The sequence below is a fragment of the Stegodyphus dumicola genome, chromosome 6 (assembly GCF_044657685.1).
Source record: "Stegodyphus dumicola isolate Sdum_Otavi_A_Nest chromosome 6, ASM4465768v1".
In the NCBI taxonomy this organism is placed as follows: domain Eukaryota; kingdom Metazoa; phylum Arthropoda; class Arachnida; order Araneae; family Eresidae; genus Stegodyphus; species Stegodyphus dumicola.
In genome coordinates, this window is record NC_140773.1 from 69778712 (window position 1) to 69801130 (window position 22419).

The 22419-nt window shown below is 32.0% G+C and overlaps 1 protein-coding gene across 1 annotated transcript in view; it reads left to right on the forward strand.

The window, feature by feature from the left end:
• Window positions 1-7138: 7138 nt before the first annotated feature.
• Window positions 7139-22419, forward strand: part of LOC118191298 (macrophage mannose receptor 1-like) — a 95365-nt gene continuing 80084 nt past the window's right edge. The window contains exon 1 of the mRNA XM_035362106.2: window positions 7139-7287. Coding sequence (XP_035217997.1) covers window positions 7188-7287 — 100 coding nt within the window. The 5' untranslated portion in view covers window positions 7139-7187. The remainder of the gene's footprint in view (window positions 7288-22419) is intronic.

A 22419-nucleotide genomic window follows, 5' to 3' on the forward strand; every position in this document is an offset into this window, starting at 1 on the left:
TTCAATTAACTTCTGACTATTAAACATTAAAATAAAAAAAATTACTTTCTCAGCTAGAAATTTAGTAAAAATATTCAATTTTCTTCTACTTAAACATGACAGCTCTTGCCTTAGTATTAAACATTTCCAAATTTATAAAGATTAATTATAAAAAAGAATAGCACCAATGAAAATATAAAGTCACTCACGAAATCCGCGTACACCTGAGAGACTCAAGGAGCTGCCCGGATCCAGTCACGAAACGTCGAAAACATAACAGCCAAATCCTCATCGTTGTTTTCAGGAACCGGACCTTTTTCATGCTTCCAGCACTAATCTCCGTCAAGCAGCATTTTAACTCAACAAAAAATAATAATTATCAGCCTTCCCTTTTATTTCGAAGACCATCAGAAGATAACGGAAAGAAGATTGACAACAGTAGATGACGACTCTTTTTTTCATATTTTCTCAAAGCAAACTGGAACTTCAGCGCGAGCAGTCTCTTTCCACCCATGGAAACGTCAGAGACATTGGACCTAACTCCAAATCCTTTGCCAATTACGCCGAAATTTAACCGCAAGGAGCCCGCGACGAGCTGGGACCGGTCACCGCTGTCAGTGCCACGGAGATCAGCAATATTAACCGTAACCGCGATCATCCCCCAAGGAATCGCCGGGTAACGCTCCTCTCAAAGACTATCAAACTGGACCAAAGCTCGCAAAAATCTCCCCTTCTTCCCCCTTGCAACGGCTTAAGAAAACTCGGTTGACAATCACCAAGAAAACGCCTCAAAATCACTATTGGCTCAAACAACACTAAAATTAAAAATTTAACCAATCTTAAGGAAACTTGGACTCCTTCTCGCCAACTAGAAAAAAAAAAGGTAATAAATAGCCTCTAATATTCTCAGAAATACAGAACTTTCTACAAGATGACAGACCCTTTCTTTCCCACGCAACAGAAGAATGTTTCCAACCTATAACTCTGTCAAAAAATCGCCGCCCCTTAGAACTATTCGCCTCTGAACGAGCAAAACACGTGTTTTCAACCCCCGCGAAAAGAGGAAAATGCAGCTGGACAGTGACCTCTAACCTCCAAAGAAGCTGACTCGTGAGAAACGGAAATACACCCGCGCCCTTGTAACTGTAACACATATTCTGCCAAACTGAAGGGAGCTTTGCCGTAAAGTTTAATGCTACTTTGTCTATCTGTCTGTCTGTACGTACGAGGGAGGCAGGATCTTAGAAGAGCTCCTAAATTTTCTAAGTTTTTTTTTTTCAGAAAAAGGTAATTTATTTAAGAAAAATTTTCGCGAATATCCTCTACATTGTCTCGTTCTCAAAACCGACAGTTCTCCGGTATTTAAAAGCCTTATCTTCCTTGCAATCTTTTACAACACCAAGACGGAACATTCAGATAAGTAGAACTTCTTTTCTTTAAGCTAAATCAAATATCTGTCACTAAAGTACCTTTAAATTCATTTATTTATTATGATCATTATTATTATGCTCATTTTATTATGTTCTGGCATTAAATACTTAATAATTGCTTTAAATCATGCGGCTCCTTTTTTTGTTTCTGGTTTTTGGTTACCATCTGGTAGGGACGCTATCCTTATCAGTAGTGTAGTCTTTTAGCGCTACCCATTGCGGCCCCCTAGAGGAATTTCTCGAAAGCCAAAAAACAGGATTTTGGGCTTCAATGAATGTATAGATTTGTAGGTTTTGCTCCTTTAATCTATATTTCCTATCTATTTAAATTAAAAGGATTTATTAATACAGTGTGCCTCAAATTGATAAAATAGTACCCATATAATAAATCATGACCATTAACTTAATAAATAAATAAAATGCTTATTTTTTTAAAATTAATTAATATTAAAATAAAAAAACTCTAATTTATTTACTTATTTATTTCTGCTGATGTGTTCTCGCCTTGTTTTAGATTTATGATTTTATCTGATGGTGTTTTCTGAGTATATGAATACGTTGGAAACCGCAATTGATGATGTTACTTAAGTTAATGTATAATATTGCATGATATTATATGCATCTTGATCTTATGTGTCTTCTGTTACTGTGTCTCAAGGTAGAGGCTAACATATTGTAAAAAATAAAAGTTTAATTTAAAATTTTTAAATTTTAGTTTTTCTGTTTTAGCACAAGTTAGCTTCTAAACTAGACTGTTATGTGACTGGACCCTCAATATTTATATTTTATTATTAATTTTCCCCATCTTCACATCTATTCAGCTTTACAAAACACACTCATTACACACACCTGGAAGACTCTATTTAATGTAAATGATAACAACTTCCTTTCACTACACTCGTGGACACAATCCTGTTTTTTTTTTTTTTTTTTTTTTTTTTTTTTTTAACAAAATTCTCTTACTTCCTTTCCTTTTCTTTCTATAGCCCCCCCCTTTTTTTAATTATAAACATAATTTTTTTTCCCTCTCCATTATTTTTGGGCCATTTATTTTTTACTTTAATTTGTCCTATCTTTTCTTCCTGGCCTTTCGAACTCGTATAAAATATACGAAGTTCCTTTTTACTCTCCACTGAAATACGAAATTGCCCCCCTTTCTATATACCTTTCCTTTGCACCTATGCTTGATTTTTCGCCCATCGGTGCAGAAAGACTTAGCGGGTGCACAAAAGACATCTGTCTACTTTGTCTGCCTGTCTGTCCGTAAAGTTTAACAATATTAAATATTATACATTAATTTAAAATAAGCTCAATACAAATTCATTAAACACAGAAAAATAATATAATAACTAAGAATACATTATGCACAGTAAAATAAAACGAAATAATTATACACAACAAAAAACTATTGATTCTTTCGAAATCGGAACGGGGGAGGATTTGTTAAGTATTAATCGTTTTTATTTTCAAGCTTAAGTTGTTTTGCTTATTATTTAAGTTTTGATCTGCAATTGAAAGTTTTTTTTTTTTTTTTTTTTTTTGTTGTTGTTGTTTAAAGTTGGTTGTAAGTTTAAACTGTAACTTTTGTAAACTTTGATTTTGGTTAGGTTGCTTTAAAAGTTTTCTTGAGTGGATGCTGTTTAATTTTTAATTTGAGTTAGGGACTTAAGATTTTTGGTTTTTGTATCTTGTTGTTTTGACCTTTAAGGTTGTTTAACTTTTAACTTTAATTATTTAAAGCCTTGCTGTTGCACTTTTGATGCGTTAAATTTTTTTTCTTAACCTTAAGTAACTTAATTTGTATCTCTCTTTCTTTTAAAGTTAAACGAATACATATTTTCTGACTGGCGGTAGGATAAATTATTGTATTTGTATTTCCGTTTGGATAATATGTGTGTATACTTTAAATGTGGCTGAAGAAACAATTATTACAGTGCTGACATTTTTATTATGAATTATAATGTTGTGTAATTAGTAGCTTCATTTTTTAATTTCCCAAAGTCATTTTTGTATTAACTTGGTTCAGAAAGTTTTTCACCCCTTGTCCTAGGCTTGGATTTCTTTCTTGGAAACTCTTATCAGCAATTTTACTGCACCCCAAAATTCCTTTTCCCAAGCGAAACACCATATGTGGGCGGCGAAGTGCTGGATGGATATACCATATGGTGTTTCACGAAAAGAGGACCCTGCTTACAAGCGCCTGGCCCCAGCCACCACCCCTGTCCTTAGTGGTTGCCGTTTATGACGTCAGGCTATAAACATTCCATTATGTGTTTCATTTGAGTTACAACGTGGAAAACAAACATAACAGTATAAGAAACTATGTGGCCACTTTTTATCTGAATTGTTAAATCATGTTAATTGGAATCGATAAAACTTTATGATGCGTTTGGTTTAGCATCAGTATTCAGTGCAATTCGTAGCACTGTAATAATATTTAAGAAATATATTAAATAACTTCAAATAGCAGGATTTGCTTCTTCAGCAATGTGAACAGATAGCACTTAACTCTTACTGTGTAGAATAATCTTTTCTGCCACAGTATTTTACAAAAAGTATTTTTAAAAACGATATGAATTTAAAAACTAGTTATTTCTTCATAAAAATGAACGGTTTGTTAACTAATTAACCTTCCTTTCATTATTAATTGTTTGTTATATAGAGATTGTTTGGAATCATAATTGTTCGTAGTCAGATTAATTTTTTACTTTCTAATTCTACGTATTAATTTCTCTTCATTTATGGTTAAAAATTAGGTAAAGTTAGATGATATTTTTAAATCACTTATGACATCGTTTATTTGACTTTGTCAATTGGAGGTATCATGCTTTTTTTTTTTTTTTTTTTTTGGCATTGTTTTGTTTCTCAACTTTTATATCTTATAAAAAGTAAACTTGTAGGTTTGTAATGTTTTATTTTATTCCTGCTGTGTAGGTTTGCAATGTACTTGCAAACTCAATGTTATTGCTCAGTAGTTGGGTGTTCTTCTCTTATCAGGACTGGATTCAGAAATGTAGATATGCATGCACTTATGTGTGGATGTACATATACATAGGCATACATACATTTCTGAATCCAGTACCAATAACGGAAGAGTACCAGAAGTTGTTTTTAAAAATTCAAAAGTCTACATTTGATTAAAATGTGATATTGCGCGATTGAATTAGGTAAGCTATATCTACATTAGAGTAATGTATACCAGATTATACATGCTCCATCAGTATGATATATGAAACTTTTTCTATCACCTTCTTCAAAGCTAAATTTAAATTGAAATGATTTTATGATGCCTTTTGTTCTAACATTTACTATTTTAAATTTTGTTTCCTGATAGATAATGTTTGATTTAATAATAATAATGTAGAAAAATAAATAAAAAATGAAATGACTGAATATTGGGTAATTTGTCAAAATATGTGCAATTTTCTCTCAAATGTAAGTAACTAAATAAATATTTTAAATTCTATATATTAATTTTGTCTCATTCTTGAACATTTGTCAGAAATAAATTTTAATGTATCCTTTACAAGCACAGTTATAAACAAGACATCATGGATGTTGCAAGGTAAAAAAACATATTTTCAATGTACTATATCAATTGTGTATTTTGAAATACATACGACTAGATATACAAACATACACATTTTAAACCTAAAAACAAGTAAGCATGGTAAAATCCTAGTATACGGTGCAGCCTTGGCGCGATTTTGAACGAGAAACGAGAACGAGATAAAGATTTTGAACGAGAAGAAAACGAGATATGTTGTTAAATGTCAAACCTATGGTTTTGACATTTAACAACATATCTCGTTTTCTTAATTTTTGACGTACAAAGGTTCCAATTCTATCGATTATATTGATGGGTAATCAAACGCATGTTTATACTAACGATGGAAAGTGTGTTAAGGATTTTTGAAAAACTGACTATTTTTGTTAATTATTATTACATACCTATCACTTATTATTTTATTAGAAAGTGCTCGTAAAAATTACATAGGTGTTGGGACTCGGCAGGAAAAAATGTCTAGGGTCCTAGAATATGTTAATCCGGTCCCTACTCAGGAATAATTCAGTCAGTGTTTTACCAATGGTATGTTGTTTGGCGGATTTTAGTCCAACATTCCTATTTACCCCCTGTGCGATATTCGACTGTGGTTGAAAAGGGACTATTTTAAAACGTTTTACGTCAGAACGCGTACATGTTTCCTCAAAAATTTGATTTACGAATTGCTTATTGTTCTCTGAGATTATTTTTATCTGGACTGTCTCCGAGCTGTTTACTCTTCCTTGGCCTGTAATGTTACCAGACCTTTCGCCAGTCGAATTTGTAGGCTTGATAGGCTACTAGATTCAGCTACCTCAAAATGCCGCAGATCTGGAGCAACAATTGAGGAATGCCTGGCAGAATGCTTCACAGGATGTAATTATGAATCTTTATCACTCTTCATCTCAAGCTCGCCACCGTTTACAAGCATGCATCGCCGCCAGGGATGTTCCTCAATTAACTGATTTAAACAGTCAGTGTGTAATTGGTAGCCACTGATGGGGGCTTATGGCCTTAAATTTTTAATCATTTCATTACCTGCGTATGAGCTTTATGCATATTTAATTTCAGTATAAACAATCACTTTCTTCATGGTGCTTCGTTTTCTTTTTCTTCACCCCAAACGAGTATAAATCTTCAAAAAAAAAAAAAAAAAAAAAAAAAAAAAAAAGGGGGGGGGATATTATAGGTGTAAAATATAAGTGATTAAAGATATTATTTTCGTGATGTAGTCTTAACTATTTGAAAACTTTAAGGGTGTAAGGATTATGTTAATTTTATTAACAGTTTAATTTTAAGTTTCTTTCATGTCAAATTCTTAACTTCAACTTACTACTTCCGGCCAGAACGTAGTTTTGGAATTTTTCTGAATATTTAATGAGGAGAAGCGGTATTTAAACCGCGAAGTTACTTACAGAGTCAGGAAGAATCAGAGTTCCTGATTTACGCGCGTCTGCCTTTTGGCCACTCTCTCTCACGTATTACGCTCGGCCGTACTCAGGCCCTTGATAAGCTTTGTAGTCAAATAAAGTTAAGGGGCCAACTCGATTTGAATTTTGATAGCTTCGGCTATATTTCTTTAATTAATCTTAGTTTTGTTCAATTTTAGTCTTTTAAGTTCAAGCCCAAGTGTCGGCTTTGATTGTACACTCCAAGACGGAGTTTTGTTAAATCTTATTGGAATAATAAAGGTTTAGTTACCCTTCCATATTGTTGTTTCTTGTCACACGAACTTAAGCGATTATTCGCTAACTAGTTCTTAAGATTCGTCACTTTCTACGGTAACTGAGAATTACACTAGTGAAAATCTTACAAGGGAATCAATTTTATTCTCAGATTTACTCACACAGTTGTGTTAAATATTGTAGTGATTTAATTATAATGCAATTCTACATACTTCTATTATTTTCTTATATCGGTATTGCAAGAATAAAAGGTGTTGCATGTGTAACTGCTTTTATTTAGTTCTGTTCTTAATTCTTTTCGTTGATGGACCTGAAAAATCTTTAAAAGTCCTTAATTTTCATTTAAAGAAATGTATACGAACCCTGTATCATACATAAAATATTTACGAAGGAAAATGATCAGCGTTTAAGGCATTCTAAATGATTAGACATAGAACTCGCGTAACATCAAGTCTTTTTTGGTTATCTGGCAGATAAAAACCATGAGAATATTCAAATATTATCTCCATTATTTCGAAAGGATTCACCTGTTCGTTATGTTCAATATAAATGCAGCTTTACTTTATCAATTATTTCTCTCTCTTATTCAGAATAATAATGGCGTTGTACCCTTACCTATTTATCAGTCTAATCGGTTTTTCCTATAGTGGTAAGGTTTTATTTTTTCCTGTATTTCTTTCACGCGTTTTTTAAATATATAAGAAATATATAAATAAGTTGTATTTAGTTTTACAATTTACTGAAATGCTTTGGTTTATGAAACTTACTATATCAAAATATTTTTTATTCAGCTGCATTGCACTAAATGATTTTCTTTATAAAAGATAAATTTGGCTGTTAAAATATGTTGAATTCTGACATTGTATAACATGGCATTTTTTGCAACACATCGAAGAAACGTCTGAGAAGAAGTATTTATTGTTTTCATTTCGTTTCCCGTTTTGACAAAATACAAAGGATTGCCGTTGAAGGGAAAATTTATTGCAAGCTTTGTGTGCTAGTGATCCAGTGAAATTAAATGCCCAGCTACATCTTGAATGATTAAGCTTTTTATTTATTAAATGGGTACACAAGTCTCCATGCGGCGTTAGTTTAGGATGAAATAATAACATAGCAAAATATTTTCCTACGATTCGGCTTTGCTATTTTGAAATTATGCTCATTTTAAATGTGAGATTTTATGCCCTACATCTTTAGTTTCTGTGGGACTAATTCTTGAATTAGTAGGTCTTGTTATCATAACTATTTAGCTTTTGATTATTTAAGACTTTAAACTGAAATATATGTGCAAAAATCCGATTGCAGTTTTTTTATCATAGTTCATATTTAATTTAAAATTTTAATAGCTTTTTGAAACTTTATTGGTAGACTCTTCGAAGAATTAAACACGATAATATGGAATTTTCAGCTTGCAATTTTTTAAGCATGATTTTGATTGAATAATATTTAGAAGAATAACCCAGGTCTCTTTTGCATGATTTATTTTATCTAAGATAGGGATTTTCAGACGTTGCCGTTTTAAAAGTTTGCATTTGAATTTAATGCTTGAAATATGTTCCTACACCAAGAAAATTTTCTTAGACTTAAGGATTTGTTGGAAATACACAATTTGTGCTCTAAATTTTTCTAATTAAATAGAAAGTTTTATTTACTTCATTCTAAGAAATCAGCCGAAATTCTTTCTTTTATTCGTGAAATCGTATTTTAATTGCTAGTAGGAGTGGATTTAGAAACACAAATTTTACAAATAAAGAAAATGCAGTGAAAATGGTTTATTTAGTGCGTGTACGGAAACTAGAATACGTGTATGGGAAATTGCTTGAAACCTACTTTATTCGAGTGTCCAAGCAGCGATCGAGCGGCCAAATCGTTGAGCACTGATAGTTTAATCCAGGCGTAAATTCTGGCAAAGGAGATAGTTACATAATAATTTTCGTTGTTTTCCGTATGTGTAAAAGCTAGTTTCTCTTAAAATAAGGCCCACTAGCGGCTGAACTTTAAAGTAGCTCAAAACTGATAGTTTGGCCTGGGATCGAATCCTGGCGAACAGGCTCGCTGTATGGCTATTTTTCGTGATTTTCCTCACGTGTAACATGACTACGAACGAAGGCATCCCACTCTATAGGCCTCGAGTTACTTTACCTTCATCATTTAACCTAATCTAAACCTTAAAATAGCCTCCATGAAATATCCATCTACTTTGGCTGATGGCCCTAGAGTGTTTGTTACATACAGTCCCAGCCAACCCTACTTTATTCCAAATGAATGGGCAGAAAATAATGAGAGAAAAATAACGAATAAAACCAAGTTAATAATTTTAGCAATCGTTGGTCGTAAACATATATTTCCAATTATAAAAGTGGTTTAAATGATGCAAAGATTCATGACTTCAAATTTTTAAATTTAAAGCTATCAATTTTATAAAAATCACAAAATATAAATTTTGATACATTCCCCTGGTACCTTCTTGAATTAAAAAAAATTTCGGTGGTTCAATTTAATTTACACTTACTAATAATAAAATTCCTCTTAATTTCATTAATTTACGACTACAAAAATTACATATTAGATCGTTCTAATTTTTCTTGTTACTTATGATAGGAAATATTAAATCAAATTTGGAGGTATTTTCTGGATTCGTAACAATTTCAAATTTATTAAAACTTAACGCTACGCAAAAAGGTACAAGCAAAAATGATTCCTTCTCTTCTCCATTCTACTCATTACCTAGAGGCAGACCATTATTTTTTTTCAACAAAAATAATCTAAAAAATTTTTTCGAAATTTACAACTTTCGAAGTATTGAAGTTTAATTGTTGTAATTTAATTATTAAAATATTGTAATTTAAAATATAACTTACATTTTATTCATTTTTTAACATTTAAAAAAAAATAATTTTTATTAAAAATTTTGTATATAATAACTACACTGTAGCAACTTATATGCTATAGTGTAGTTTGTATACTATAGCAACTTCACTTTTGCATCAACATTTACCCAACTCAACTCAGTTCTTATATTTTTAATATCTGTTTTATCCAACTACGTTCCAACAACCAGACTCAATTCATTCCATCCCGTCTCATTTCTTTACAGTCGTCTCACGCAGCAAGATACTAGTAGATGTAAGAAGCAACTACTAATTCTACATATTTTTCATTTTCTTTTTCTCGTTCGTTTTACTATTTAATTAATTCGGTTTATTATTTAATTAATTCTTTTATTCGAAATTTGGGCTTATTGCCTTTTGCGCAGGGGGTGTTTATACATTTTAAAACGATTGCGATAAAGAATTTAAAAAAAATACAAATATTTTGGAATAAAAATTTTTGCCAAAAGCTTATTATTTGAAATAAGAAATATCGTCATTTACTTTTAAATTTCTTCTTTCAATATGTCGTATGTTAACAAGCTGTGGATTGAAGGATATGTTTTTGAGTTTTCCGAAGAGAAATATTGCTATTCCATAATTCAGAAACGCTCTGAAATACATGATATTAAAATGTCTAGGTGAAAAACGAGCAACACTATTAGTCGAAAAGAGAAAAACTGCTAGTAATTGGAAGAACTCAACATGAAAAGAAGACTCAAACGAATATCCGAAAAGATGCGTACTTTTTCTAAAGTAAAATCTTTGGTAACAAGAGAAAATCCGCCGATGCAGAAATAAATTGCAAAGTCTTCAGATAAATCTGTAGCAGCAATACATAAAATGATAAATTAAGATTTACAATTTCAAAAATCTGAACAACATAACGATCACCAGTTTTTGCCGAGGCATGTGGCCCAACGCAGATCAGTTCGTAGAACCCTGTATGAAAAAACATTTACCAGGAAATAAATAGAAATACGTTGTGATCCTTGATGAAGCATGTGTTTATCTAAACGATTACAATAGAAACAGGTTTAGTATTGAAAAAGAAGAAAAAAGAAAAAGTGCAAGCCTGATTCCGTGAAAGCGAAGAAAGTTTCAATAATGGATTACTATGGTCACAGGTTTCTGTTGTAACAGGAAATAAAAAATAAGAGGAGTAGGAAGAAACTGTTAAAATCAACTCAAAGAACTATCGAGAGAAAGTTTACGTCCGATGTTTACAGAAGAAATTGTAATCCCAATGAATTTTAAACTGTGAAAATTCATCAAGGCAAAGCAACAAGTCATATTTCGAAAAGTACCCCTGAACCCCTTGGGGGGGAAAAAAAACAAGTAAGTAAAATGCAAGTAATGCATGCATGCCTTTTCAACATATTCCTGCGAAGTCCCCTGATATTTTGTATGTGGACTATTGTACTTTTGGTATCTGGAAAAGAGCTTTAATGATACACTCTGAAAAGTAGGGCAAAAAGGATGGAAATCAATACCCCTGGAAATATTAGAAAAAGCTCACTACGCACTCTAATGCCAAGCTTCGCAGACTTATAGTCCAGAAAAAAGGGTATCAGATCATACATTTAAACAATACTCTTTACCTTTTAAATGTTAATCAAATGGTCCCGAAATCGTTCTAAAAATGTATAAACACCCTCTGTATTGTTTCTCGAATACATTTTCATACCATAATCAAATTTAGGCTTATTGCTTTCCTTTATTTATTTTACCTTTCCCGTATTTTCTCATTTTGGAAATTTTTTTAATGGAAAAATGATCTTAAAAAGTTCTTAATTGCTTTACTTTTAGGTTAGTTACATTCTAAATTAATTTGGTTTCAGTTCCTGAAATTTTGATTTTAAAAATTTAATTACTTTTGCTTTGCAACATATATTTAGCATTTTACAATCTCTTTGATTAAGCATTTTTTGAAAACTTATGGGCTTATCAAACGGTTTTCTTGATTTCTAATTTGGTAAATTCTAGTTTTTTACTCTTTAATTTTTATACAATATGATTTGTTTAGTGTCATACTGAAGCAGATTTTATTTTGATTGATGTTTAATTTTATGTATTATTATTTAAAATTACATTAAAATTATTTCTTAAACACTCACTTTTGATTTTTTCATGAATTTATTTTGTTAATTATGCAGATATAGCTCAGAAACTTGGCTCTATTGAAAAATTTTCGTTTGGTTCTTTCGTTGAAAAGACGAAAAAATTTTCAACTATTCTTTATTTTATATTTATTATTTTATTTTGTATTTTTTATTATATTGTTTTGCTTTTGAATCAGTCTTAATTTGCGTTCTTCCTGTTAGTTAATTAGGCAGCAGTATTAATTTTATTATTATCGCTGCAGCATAGTGGACGACTTGATTAATTAATAATCTTAATTTCGTAATTTCCAAATTCTTAAATTTATATGTGATGATTTTGCGGGTAGGCACAAAAATGACGAAGCTTGGCATTAGAGTGCGGGCGTTTCGCTGAGTGACGACCAATCCAATGACGACGAAGAAGAAGTTAGCTGTTTTGATCCCGCATCTTTATTCAATTCAAACGACAGATCATTTTTACTTTAGATGAAGTTCTTCAAATTACATATCCAGTAATGATTTAAATTTAAATAAGGTTAAATTTAGGCTTTTGATGTCATAACTATTCTAACAAAGGCAAGAGTAAAACAGCACAAACAGGAGGACAGAGCAGCACAAAGTCTTGTAGCAGCGATAGTAGGAAGCAGTCTGACTAAAAAATGGCGTGTACTCGGTATTTATACTAGCAGTTACATAACATGCCAGAATGTTCTCGAAAGTACTGGTCTAGGGGAAAGATCCTGAAATTGCGGAAAGTTAATTATTGCTGTTAATTATAATTTATTGCTGGACACTTAATTCTCGCTACATATTATGGATGCAATTTGCAATCCCCAATTTTGTATAGCTAATATTTTCTGACAATGGACAATAAACAGCAGATTCTAGCCACGCGTTTCAACAAGAACGGTGACAAAGCGAAAAAAAGGGATAACATACGAGTAATTACGCTTTCGGAAAAAATAGTCAAAAGGTTCTTCAGTCAGATTGGAAAAGAGCGATCCGCATTTCAATATTGCATAGGGAAGCATGAAATGGATTAATTTTGAAAAGACGCTGTCCAGTGTTATAAACAATTTCTACTTCTTTCTAAGAGCACAAAAGGGGAGATATACAAATTAAAATGAAGAACTACGGGGGATATTGCTAATTTAAGTTATAACACTGATATATATATGTATATATATATATATATATGAAATAAATTCTGTAAATATCTCGATAGCCAGACGTAGGTCTTGATTTTCCATGCGACCTGCCCATGGAGGTAGGAGGTAAGATGGAGTCGCCCTAAACAAGTTTCTCCCGTACCCTGCTCTGAAGCACCGGCGATCCCTACGTGGTGACCAAAACATTGGGTCATTTACCTTTGAGTTCTATGGGATTTGACGCGTTCGGATGTAAATATTTTGTAATTACGTCGTAAATATACATATAAATGTATATATTTTCTTTTCCTACAACACTTCAGAGTCCTAAGTATGTGAAAACAACATATTTTTAAACAACATTTCATTCTGAACGGAATTAAATGCTATACTTTTCACAGGACAGTTTTCTCAGAATGGTTTAATTTGAATGAAATATTTTCACAAGTTTTCGTTAATTACATTAGAAAAAAAAATTAAGGTAATTCGATTTTATTCGGTTAAGGTACAAAAATTAAGATCAAAGTTTATTGTATTATTAATATTAAAGTTATGCATTATTTCTTTTCTATTTATAGAGCTTCTTCCTAAAATACTTTCTTAAATATGACATGATTTTTTGGCTTCTTTTAAATCGAAAAATGTAAGTCAATTTATAATTAATGCTCTATTCGGTTCATTTTAAATTAGAGAATTATTAGGAAAATAGTATTTGACTTTCTCTGGACATTTCTGAAAGGGAATAAAATAAGTTATAATACTTGTAACTTAGTTATTATAAAATGTAGAGGGAATAATCCTTTTAATTATACTTATCAGATTTTTTTTTTTTTTTTTTACCCTTCATTTCAACAATACATATTTCAAAACTCTTTATTACGTTCTTAAGTGCGCATCTCATAGCATTTGCTTTACAATACCTTTTAACAGATTGCTTTCCAATAAGAACAATTCTTGCTTAAATAGTTTTATAACGTATTTGTCAACAGGATTTCAATTTATGTTTACAATTCAATATTAAGGTTATTATATATTTAGATAACATTTATAATCATTATAAATTAGATACATTTAATAGATTTCTTCACAGTACTTTCACAGTTGTTTATAAGTGAATAAATTCTTCATTTCAAATACATTTATAAATAATTTAATGAATATTTAAGTATTTTGTCAAAGGCAGATACATGCTTTTTGCAAGCACATGCATAAATACCCATACATATTTGCTATTTTTCATTTCCGGCATGTGGAAATCTTTAATTTTTGTGCATTCACTATATTTTTCGTGTAAAGTAATTTACACTAATTTAGCATACACCCGAAAGTTTTACATAAAAAATATATATGAATATAATTTGAATGAAAATTATAAGTATTATTTTTAATACCCACTCAAAGGTCAGTTTTTCTTCAAAATTCCTCCACGATGGCATCTTTCTCTTTAGGCAGATAGCCCTTGCATGCGTTACTCTATTTAATAAAAACTTAATCTGACCTATGTGCCTAATTACAAATATTTTAACATACATAATTTTATATTTATAAAACGTGTAAGCCCAAAGTGATTATTTTTCAGATATAAAATTAAAACGATGGGTTTAAAATGAGCAGCAGTAAAGCCTCGCCTCTAAAAAATTTTAAAAGGTACATGTTACAATAATATATGGATGTGAAAAAAATTTGTTTTATTTAAAACATTTTGACGTTTGGAAAATAAAATAAAAGTAGCGAATACTCTATCAAGGGTATCGAAAGACGTATACAATTTTAAATGTACCGTAAGGTATTTTTCATTCTTTAAGCATAACATTTTTCTTAAAATCTATATTTTTGTAGTGCAACAGCTTATAATTTTATAAAACAAATTCATAATCAAAATCGCTGTTGTTAGTTATCGAAAAATAACCAAGATGTGATTTTTGCGTAAATGTCACTAAACTATACAAATTGCTATTATCCATCACACTATGAATGTTTCTTTCATGCGAAAGTGTCCCTTTTTCGATTTCTATGGAACTGTCGTGTGTTGAAATACTATCAGAATCTTGTCAAGCGAGCTTCTGAATGTAAACAAAGAACACCCCATCTGGCGACCCAAGCTTCAAAGCAGTGCTTCACTTTCAGCGCGAATTGGCCCCTCCTCCCTTTCCTACCTCCATGGACCTGCCCATCGCTAAGAAAGGGATTGATTTAAAAATCTTCGGATATCAGGGTGCCAACAGGGCGGAATTCCATCCTATTGGAAAATGACGCAATCCTATTGGAATACCATGTAAATCTTCGGTAAGTTGAGGAACATGTCATTATTCTAACATGTTCAGGTGCATTATTCTACGTACAGAGCTTTCCGCAAAGAAGAATGGTCCATATATGCGAATCCTGTATCCATTCACTTTGCCACTTAGATGCAACGCAGCTTCATCGCTAAAAATTAAACGCTGTTGAAACGCGTCATCCTCCATTATTTTTAGCATTATCAACACAAAATTCAGTACTCATTTCTTTGTTATTTTCACTGACAGCCTGCACAAGTTGTAAACGGTAGGGCTTGCACAGCAAACGCCGTCTTAAAACACACCATATACTTGGTTGAGGGTATTTCTAGTTCTGTACTAACTCTGATAGTTGACTTTTCTTGGACTACGCACAAAACTATCTTCTATTTGCCTAACGTTATCCTTTGACACACGAGGTCAGCCCAGGCATTTTCCTTTGCAGGAACATCCAGTTTCTTGAAATTGCATAAACTAACGTTTGATGCATTTCCTAGTTGGTAGGTTAATGCCGAATCGAAGACGAAATACCCGCTGCACTGTAACTGCCGACTCACTTCTTGCAAATTTGAGAACGCAAAAAACTTATACTGCATCGTAGCCTTCTTGCTCGCAAATGACGGTGAAACGGCCTGCCTATTGGCGTGAGTACCTTATCGGCCGTTTATGCATCTATTACCGCGCCTGCTGTGGTAAACACAACATTGGAAGCTCCATTTGGACTCAGTACATGATCCATTTGGGCTCAGTACTACCCACGATGTTTTTAATAAAGTGCAAGACATGTGCTACCAATGAAAAAATATGGCGTATCGTATGCAGAAAACTATTAGGAAATGCTGTGAAAATAGGTTGCTTAATAGTAAAGAATTTCAAATAATATTTTACAAAAAAGGAGAACATCCGTTACGTTTTACTTCTAAAACAGACCAATATTTGTTTTAAAAAAAAAAAAAAAAAATTGTTATCAGCCTTGTAACAAGCCGAAAATATATTACTTGTAAAAAATACAGTTTGTATAAATTTAATAATTGTGTTTTATTCTTTTAGTTATAAATTTAACAAATTTGGTTAAAGTATTTGTTTTAAAATCAAGCTTGATTTAAAAAATTAAGTATTTACACAATTTTTGGATTTATCTTCTGTAACTGTTCAAGTTTGATAAATATTACATTTAAACGCGTTTTAGTAGATATTTAAATCATTAGATTAGCATATTAAAAAATGCATCACAAGGTAATTTTTTTTTTTTTTTTTTTTAAATCTGAAAGATTTCAAATTTTAACGGTCGCCAGAAAGATTTCTTACGGATCTCCCTGAACTCGCAGTGTACCAGTCTGCTCTTGAGCTCGCTCCTACTAACCTTTTTTTCAGGAGGGGGGGGGGGGGGTTAGCCTTTTAAACATCGTTTACTTTGCACTAAAGCTACATGCAGTTCAACAACAAAATCACAAAATTTCTGACATATATAGATTTTAAGATTCGGAGATGTACAGGGTAATTAAAAGTATTAGCTGGCAAAAATATAGAGGAGAGCGAAATAACTAAATTTTGTATTGATATCTGTATGCCGAAATGACGCGGTGATAAGGGACTGTTTCAAACGGTATGTGAAAGCAGTGTCTTGGGGTAAAACATCATTCCCCCCTGAGATTTTGAGATGTATGAATCGCAGAATGAATTCAGAACTCGCCGACATGAATTTTATCTATGGGGCTTTTTATCTATGTACGAATGCTTGAAGATGATGATCAGGAATCGTTTGATATACCCATAGAGGTAAGAAAATACAGTTTGTATTTGGAGAGGCCAAACCCGCACAACGAGTGAAGCACTGCTCTGAGGCTTCGGTCTGTAGATGGGGTGGATTTTGTTTACATTCAGAAGCTCCGTTTACAGCGCTTTGATAGTATTTCGACACACGACAGTTCCATACAAATCGATAAACGGGACACTGACTGGCTGTTTGATTATTGCCAGAATGCAGCTCATGGCCGCTTGTCCGGCTCCATAAATTTGCCATGAAGGCACGTCACAGTAGTACTATCTTCAAATAAGAAAGATAGGAGGTGGTAAAAAAGGGGGCCAACATCGCAAAGCCAAGCAAGGAGACGATCATGGACAGACGGGAAGTGTGTAAATCATCAGTGTGAAATAAACAAACACATAAACAAAGTACAAAAATTTATTACTAAAAGATACAATCAGAATGTAAAATTACAATGTACAAGGTGCTTTACAATTATATACAATTCATAATTATGTCGGAAAATTAGAGTCGTGGGTGAGGTGAGCCGCGAGAGGTCTCAATTCTTCATCATCAGGAAGAATAATATAATTGAGCGTATCGAAAATTGCAAGATGGTCACAGTTCAGTGCTTTATTGAAAAATCGTGAGTTCAGCTTATGCAGGTGCTCTTTTATTGAATGAAGTTGAAAATCATGATGTAATGTGATGTTACTAACGTACATGTGTGCGTTAGTCATTTGCCTAAGCACTTTATTCTGAATGATTTGCAACTGCTTGATTTCATTTTCTTTCGCAGTGGCCCATGCAGGCGACGCGTAGGTTAAAATGGGCCTGATCATAGTAATGTACAGAAGTCTTTTCCTACGTAGGTCAAGGCTTGAATATTTGCCAAGTAAAGGCCTGAGGCAGTTAATAATGCTGTATGCTTTCCTTTTAAGGTTTTTAATGTGGTTCCCCCGCATAAAAGATGTTAAAAATAAAATGATCATGTGATCAGATGACGTGATTAGCTCTCGCCTGAATTCTTTCCCGGCAGGCCTTGCCGTAAATGTTTATGTAAACAAATCTTTAGAATTCTACATAACGGATATTTTTGCTTACTAGGCTAGCTTATTATTATTTTTTTTTTCAGATTAATTATGTTTGGATTTTTTCAGTTTAATATGCTTTGTATGTGATGTGATTAAAAATAAGAAAAAAACTGGACAACATGTTCTTCATTCAAGAATCTTGTTTAATTTTATAGAGATATTATTATTTTTTTCATGGTGCCAGAAACTCGCGACAACTGTTTGAATTATTTCTTTCGGATTACACTAGACTAATTTTTGAATACTTGGATTGCAGGTACTGTAACGTTGTAATTTAATAGTTTGTTTCTTACTTGAATTATTATCACTTCCAATTTCCTTTCGTGTATAAAATGAAAAGCTTAACAAGTTGAAAGTCATTAGAAGTGCTTGCACGAAATTAATTAATAGAATTGACTCTTATTTTAATAGTCTGGATATTAATAAAAAAGAAAGGGTTCATGAGAATTTGTGGGAATTTTTGTGAAGTTTAGAAGAAAAACAGAATGAACTTTAAACTTGAAAATCGAAGACCTAATTCATGATACTACAATGTTCGAAACAGAAGTTCAAAGTTCACTCGAATATAATGAATCTATAAGTAATGTTAAATTCAAAATCAAAACAAACTTAAAAAGGTATGAAACTGAACATTTTAAATCTTCTCAAAATGTTAACGTTTGTAATTCAAATATTCGCGATACATCATCTTCTATCAATTTGCCTAAATTACGCATTCCCACTTTTAATGGCGATTCTAGTACATTTCAAGAATTCTTTAACAGTTTCTCAAGTGCAGCTGACTGTAATGAATCATTAAGTAATGTTGGCAAATTCATTTATTTAAAATCTTTCCTTTCGAGCGATGCTTAGAAAATTGTTTTGGGATTCGCGCTTATGGAAGAAAATTGTAAATCCATGTTTGAATTTGTTAAAGGAGCGATACGGTAACCAAGAACATTTGATTAGTTATTTCATGAATAAACTACTAGAAATTGAACCAGTTAAGTCTTCTTCGATCTCCTCGCACTTCGAAAATTGAATGAAGAAAGTGAAATTAGTATAAGAAATTTAAATTCTATGGGAGTTGCATCCGGAAATTACGCTCATCTGCTAATGCCAATTTTATTAAAATAATAACCTCAGAATTTAGTAATAAAATTTTATCGCAAGAAAGATCCAAAAATTTCTAGTGATATAAATCAGCTGATGAATTTTATCAAACTTGAAACTGAACGTAGGGAAGCTGCAAGGACTGTTTCTGGTCTTTCTTTAAAGACACAGGAACCTTTAAAAGGAAAGGATCACTCTCAACCACAGGCTAGATTTAAAACCAATATTCCAACATCAGCTGGATTAAAGAGGTAGTGAAGACGAGCAACTTTTTTAATTCTAATTCTTATTCCGGATTAAAGTGTAAAACATTCACCAATGAACAAAAGCGATATAAACTAAAAACAGAGGGACATTGTTATAAATGCTTGGTTAACAAACATTTAATTTCGCAATGTAAGTAAGAATGGAACCTTGTGAAATTTGTCAGAGTTTACAGCATAATTCATTATTCTGGCTCGCAACAAGGAATAAAAATACATCGGAAATTAAGCCGTCAGAATATTCCGAATTTATTCAAAGTTCTGATGAACAAGCTGTGATGTCTTCTATATTTAAGTCACAAAACTATGTACAAAATTACACTACTTTACTTGACTGCTTGTGTACAAGTGAAAAATAATTCTAAACGGTGAAGTAAGTGCATTGATGTTATTTGATTCGGGCTCGCAGAAGTTATTTATTCGAAAAGATTTATTAAGGGCTTTAAATGTGCAAGCCTTAAAGAAGGAAAGGCTTTTAGTTTATACTTTCGCAAAAAGTAACTCTTAACGTTCACAAGAGCAGATTCGACCGGCGGCGAAAATTGGTTTTTCGAACGTGTCTTATTCACACGGTGACAAGCATTAACTGCTTCTCCGAATTGGAGGTAGAACGTTCCCTACCTCTCGGGAGCAGGGCAAATGGGGAGATTTCCCATACTGCACTGCGCGATTGCGCAGTTCACTTAATTACAACAAACAACATGGCTGACTTGAAACTGACTGCTCACTGGACTGTCAGCAAAACAATCGCGTTGGTAGATATCTGAGGCTGCGATATCATCCAAAAAAATTACATAAAATCGTAAGAAATACGGAATTTTGTAAACAAGTACGGACAATGTTATCTGATGCTGGGTATTCCAGATATATCGTTCAAATTAAAACTAAAAACGCGCATATCGGCTTCAACTCGACAAAGGAACTCGGTACCTTTTGAATAATTTAATGATTTTTTTTTATTTAAGACCTTTTATCTACTTTAATGAATGTTATTAAATGGTTTTGTAAAACAAAATAACGTTAAGCTGAGAAAAAAAAAAAATTCCAGTATTTTTTTTTAATTAAAATTTTTGAAAGAAGAGTTTAGCAATTAAAATGTCATTTTTCTCTCACAATTATCAATGATTTTCCCCCATATTTTCTTATTGTATTTATTAGAAAGTTCTCAATAACTATAAGGATCGATTTTGCATTTAATGAATTAGTTCCTGAGAAAAAATAAAAACACATTTTTATGCAAAAACTTTGAAACAAATATGATCTCAATTGCATTTCCATTTCAAATAATTTTTTTTCAGTATTTTGCAAAACCCATTCCTGTTCCTATAAAGTATATAATTTTAATTAAGGGGTAAAAATATTAAATAATTTAGGCCATATCTATATAAGTTTTAGGACTTTAAATAAAAGGATTTACGAAAAAATGCAAACTGAGGAAACGCAGTTTAAAGAATATAAGCTGTCTATATGGTCATTAAATCATTTCAAATTTCTTAAAAATTTTATTACTGAATTTCATTACATATATATATAATGAAAACTAGTGCTGTTCCATTGGTTAATACAAGTATAAACATAAAATACAAGCTTTTAATTAAAATCTTCGTAAAACACTTTCAAAACAATTTTTACAGATGAATTAATTATAATATATTTTCAAAAACAAATATAAAATATTCAAATATTAAAACATTTATAATTAACATTAATGCTATTAATTTGTCCTTTATTCATTTTTTCAAAAAGCAAAGACATTTTAGCAGCCACAAAACATTTTATTTAAAACCGCTCAGCAGCATATGTGGTTTCTTTTCTTTTTTTAATCATTTGGTCTCTTATATAAATTGCATTTTAAATTAATCTAGGTGTATTTTAATTAATTAAAGAATTAAACTTCGATGGCGTTCTATAGCAATAGTAAACAATGTCAAAAAAGATGTATGTAAACGTTAGAAATTCGCCAATCTGATTCGCGTCTGTGACATCATTCATTGCTAGCAGTGACTTATGGATTAAGGTAGAGGTCTTCAACCCGTAAGAAACTTAATTCCTACCTCCATGGGTATACCTAATTTGAGTACTTAATTTGTTTTATCAGCAGGTTTCTAGATAAAATGCATATCGATGAGTTCCGCATTTTTAAAACACTGCATAACAATCGAAATCCACACCCAGAAGGACGATTTACGCAATTAGATCACTTTTACTCACGAGCAATCTCAACAGCGTCATGTACCACTTCAGTGCGCCATTTCAGCACACATACATTTAATTAAAAGATCTGCTTAAATTTAAATTTAAATTATTGTTACGTGCGTACGGGTTCGTAATGGACTGAATGCACGCAGAACCGATGATCAAATTTATTTCCGTCTAAAAAAAAAAACGCTTTTCAATTTTGGAACTTTTCACAAATGTACTCGAGAGATCCTCTCAGTATGATAGGGGCACAGTCAGTAGTTACCTCTTCAAACTACTAAAAGCGTTAAACACAATGCAAAGCATATCTAAGCAGCGAAGCTCGCATAGAGATCTCTCAGAACTCCGAACTCAGCTCAGAACTAAAAACTGAAAACTGATGATCTCTCCGATTTCAAAGTTTTCCTTAGACCGCCGAGAAATTTTCAGTACATTCGATTTCTCGAAAGGCATATACAACTAAAGTTATATATAGGGCCAAATACAATTACAGTTACATATAGGGATCAGACCAATAAAAGGCCGTTCCTACTGGGTTTATCTGAGCTAACGGGGACAAACCATCTCCGAAACCAGTTTTTTCCCATAGGGCAGCAAGTTGAAAAATCTGAACTGCAGGCATAGGAGCTAGTCGACACGTGGAACTGACTCCATTAGCTCAGATAAACCCCAGTGGAAATGGCCCTTTTGGGTTATACAGGGATCGAATCAAAATGTCGCCAAATGTTTTGGAGGTGACTTTTGGCGATTTTTCTCCAAATTTTGCAACAAACATTAGTTACCTAAATCATCGCCAGCTTGTCACAATCTTGCCAAATTGACCAGATTACATCAATGTTAAATGGACCTGCTCCTGTAATCTTATTTTTCCGGCAGAACTTTGTTTTCTCGAGACATTTCGTGTTAAATTATACAAAAGATACAGTTTTACATACAATTTTACTAAAATTATTTATATATATATATATACAAATACTATATTATTAGTTT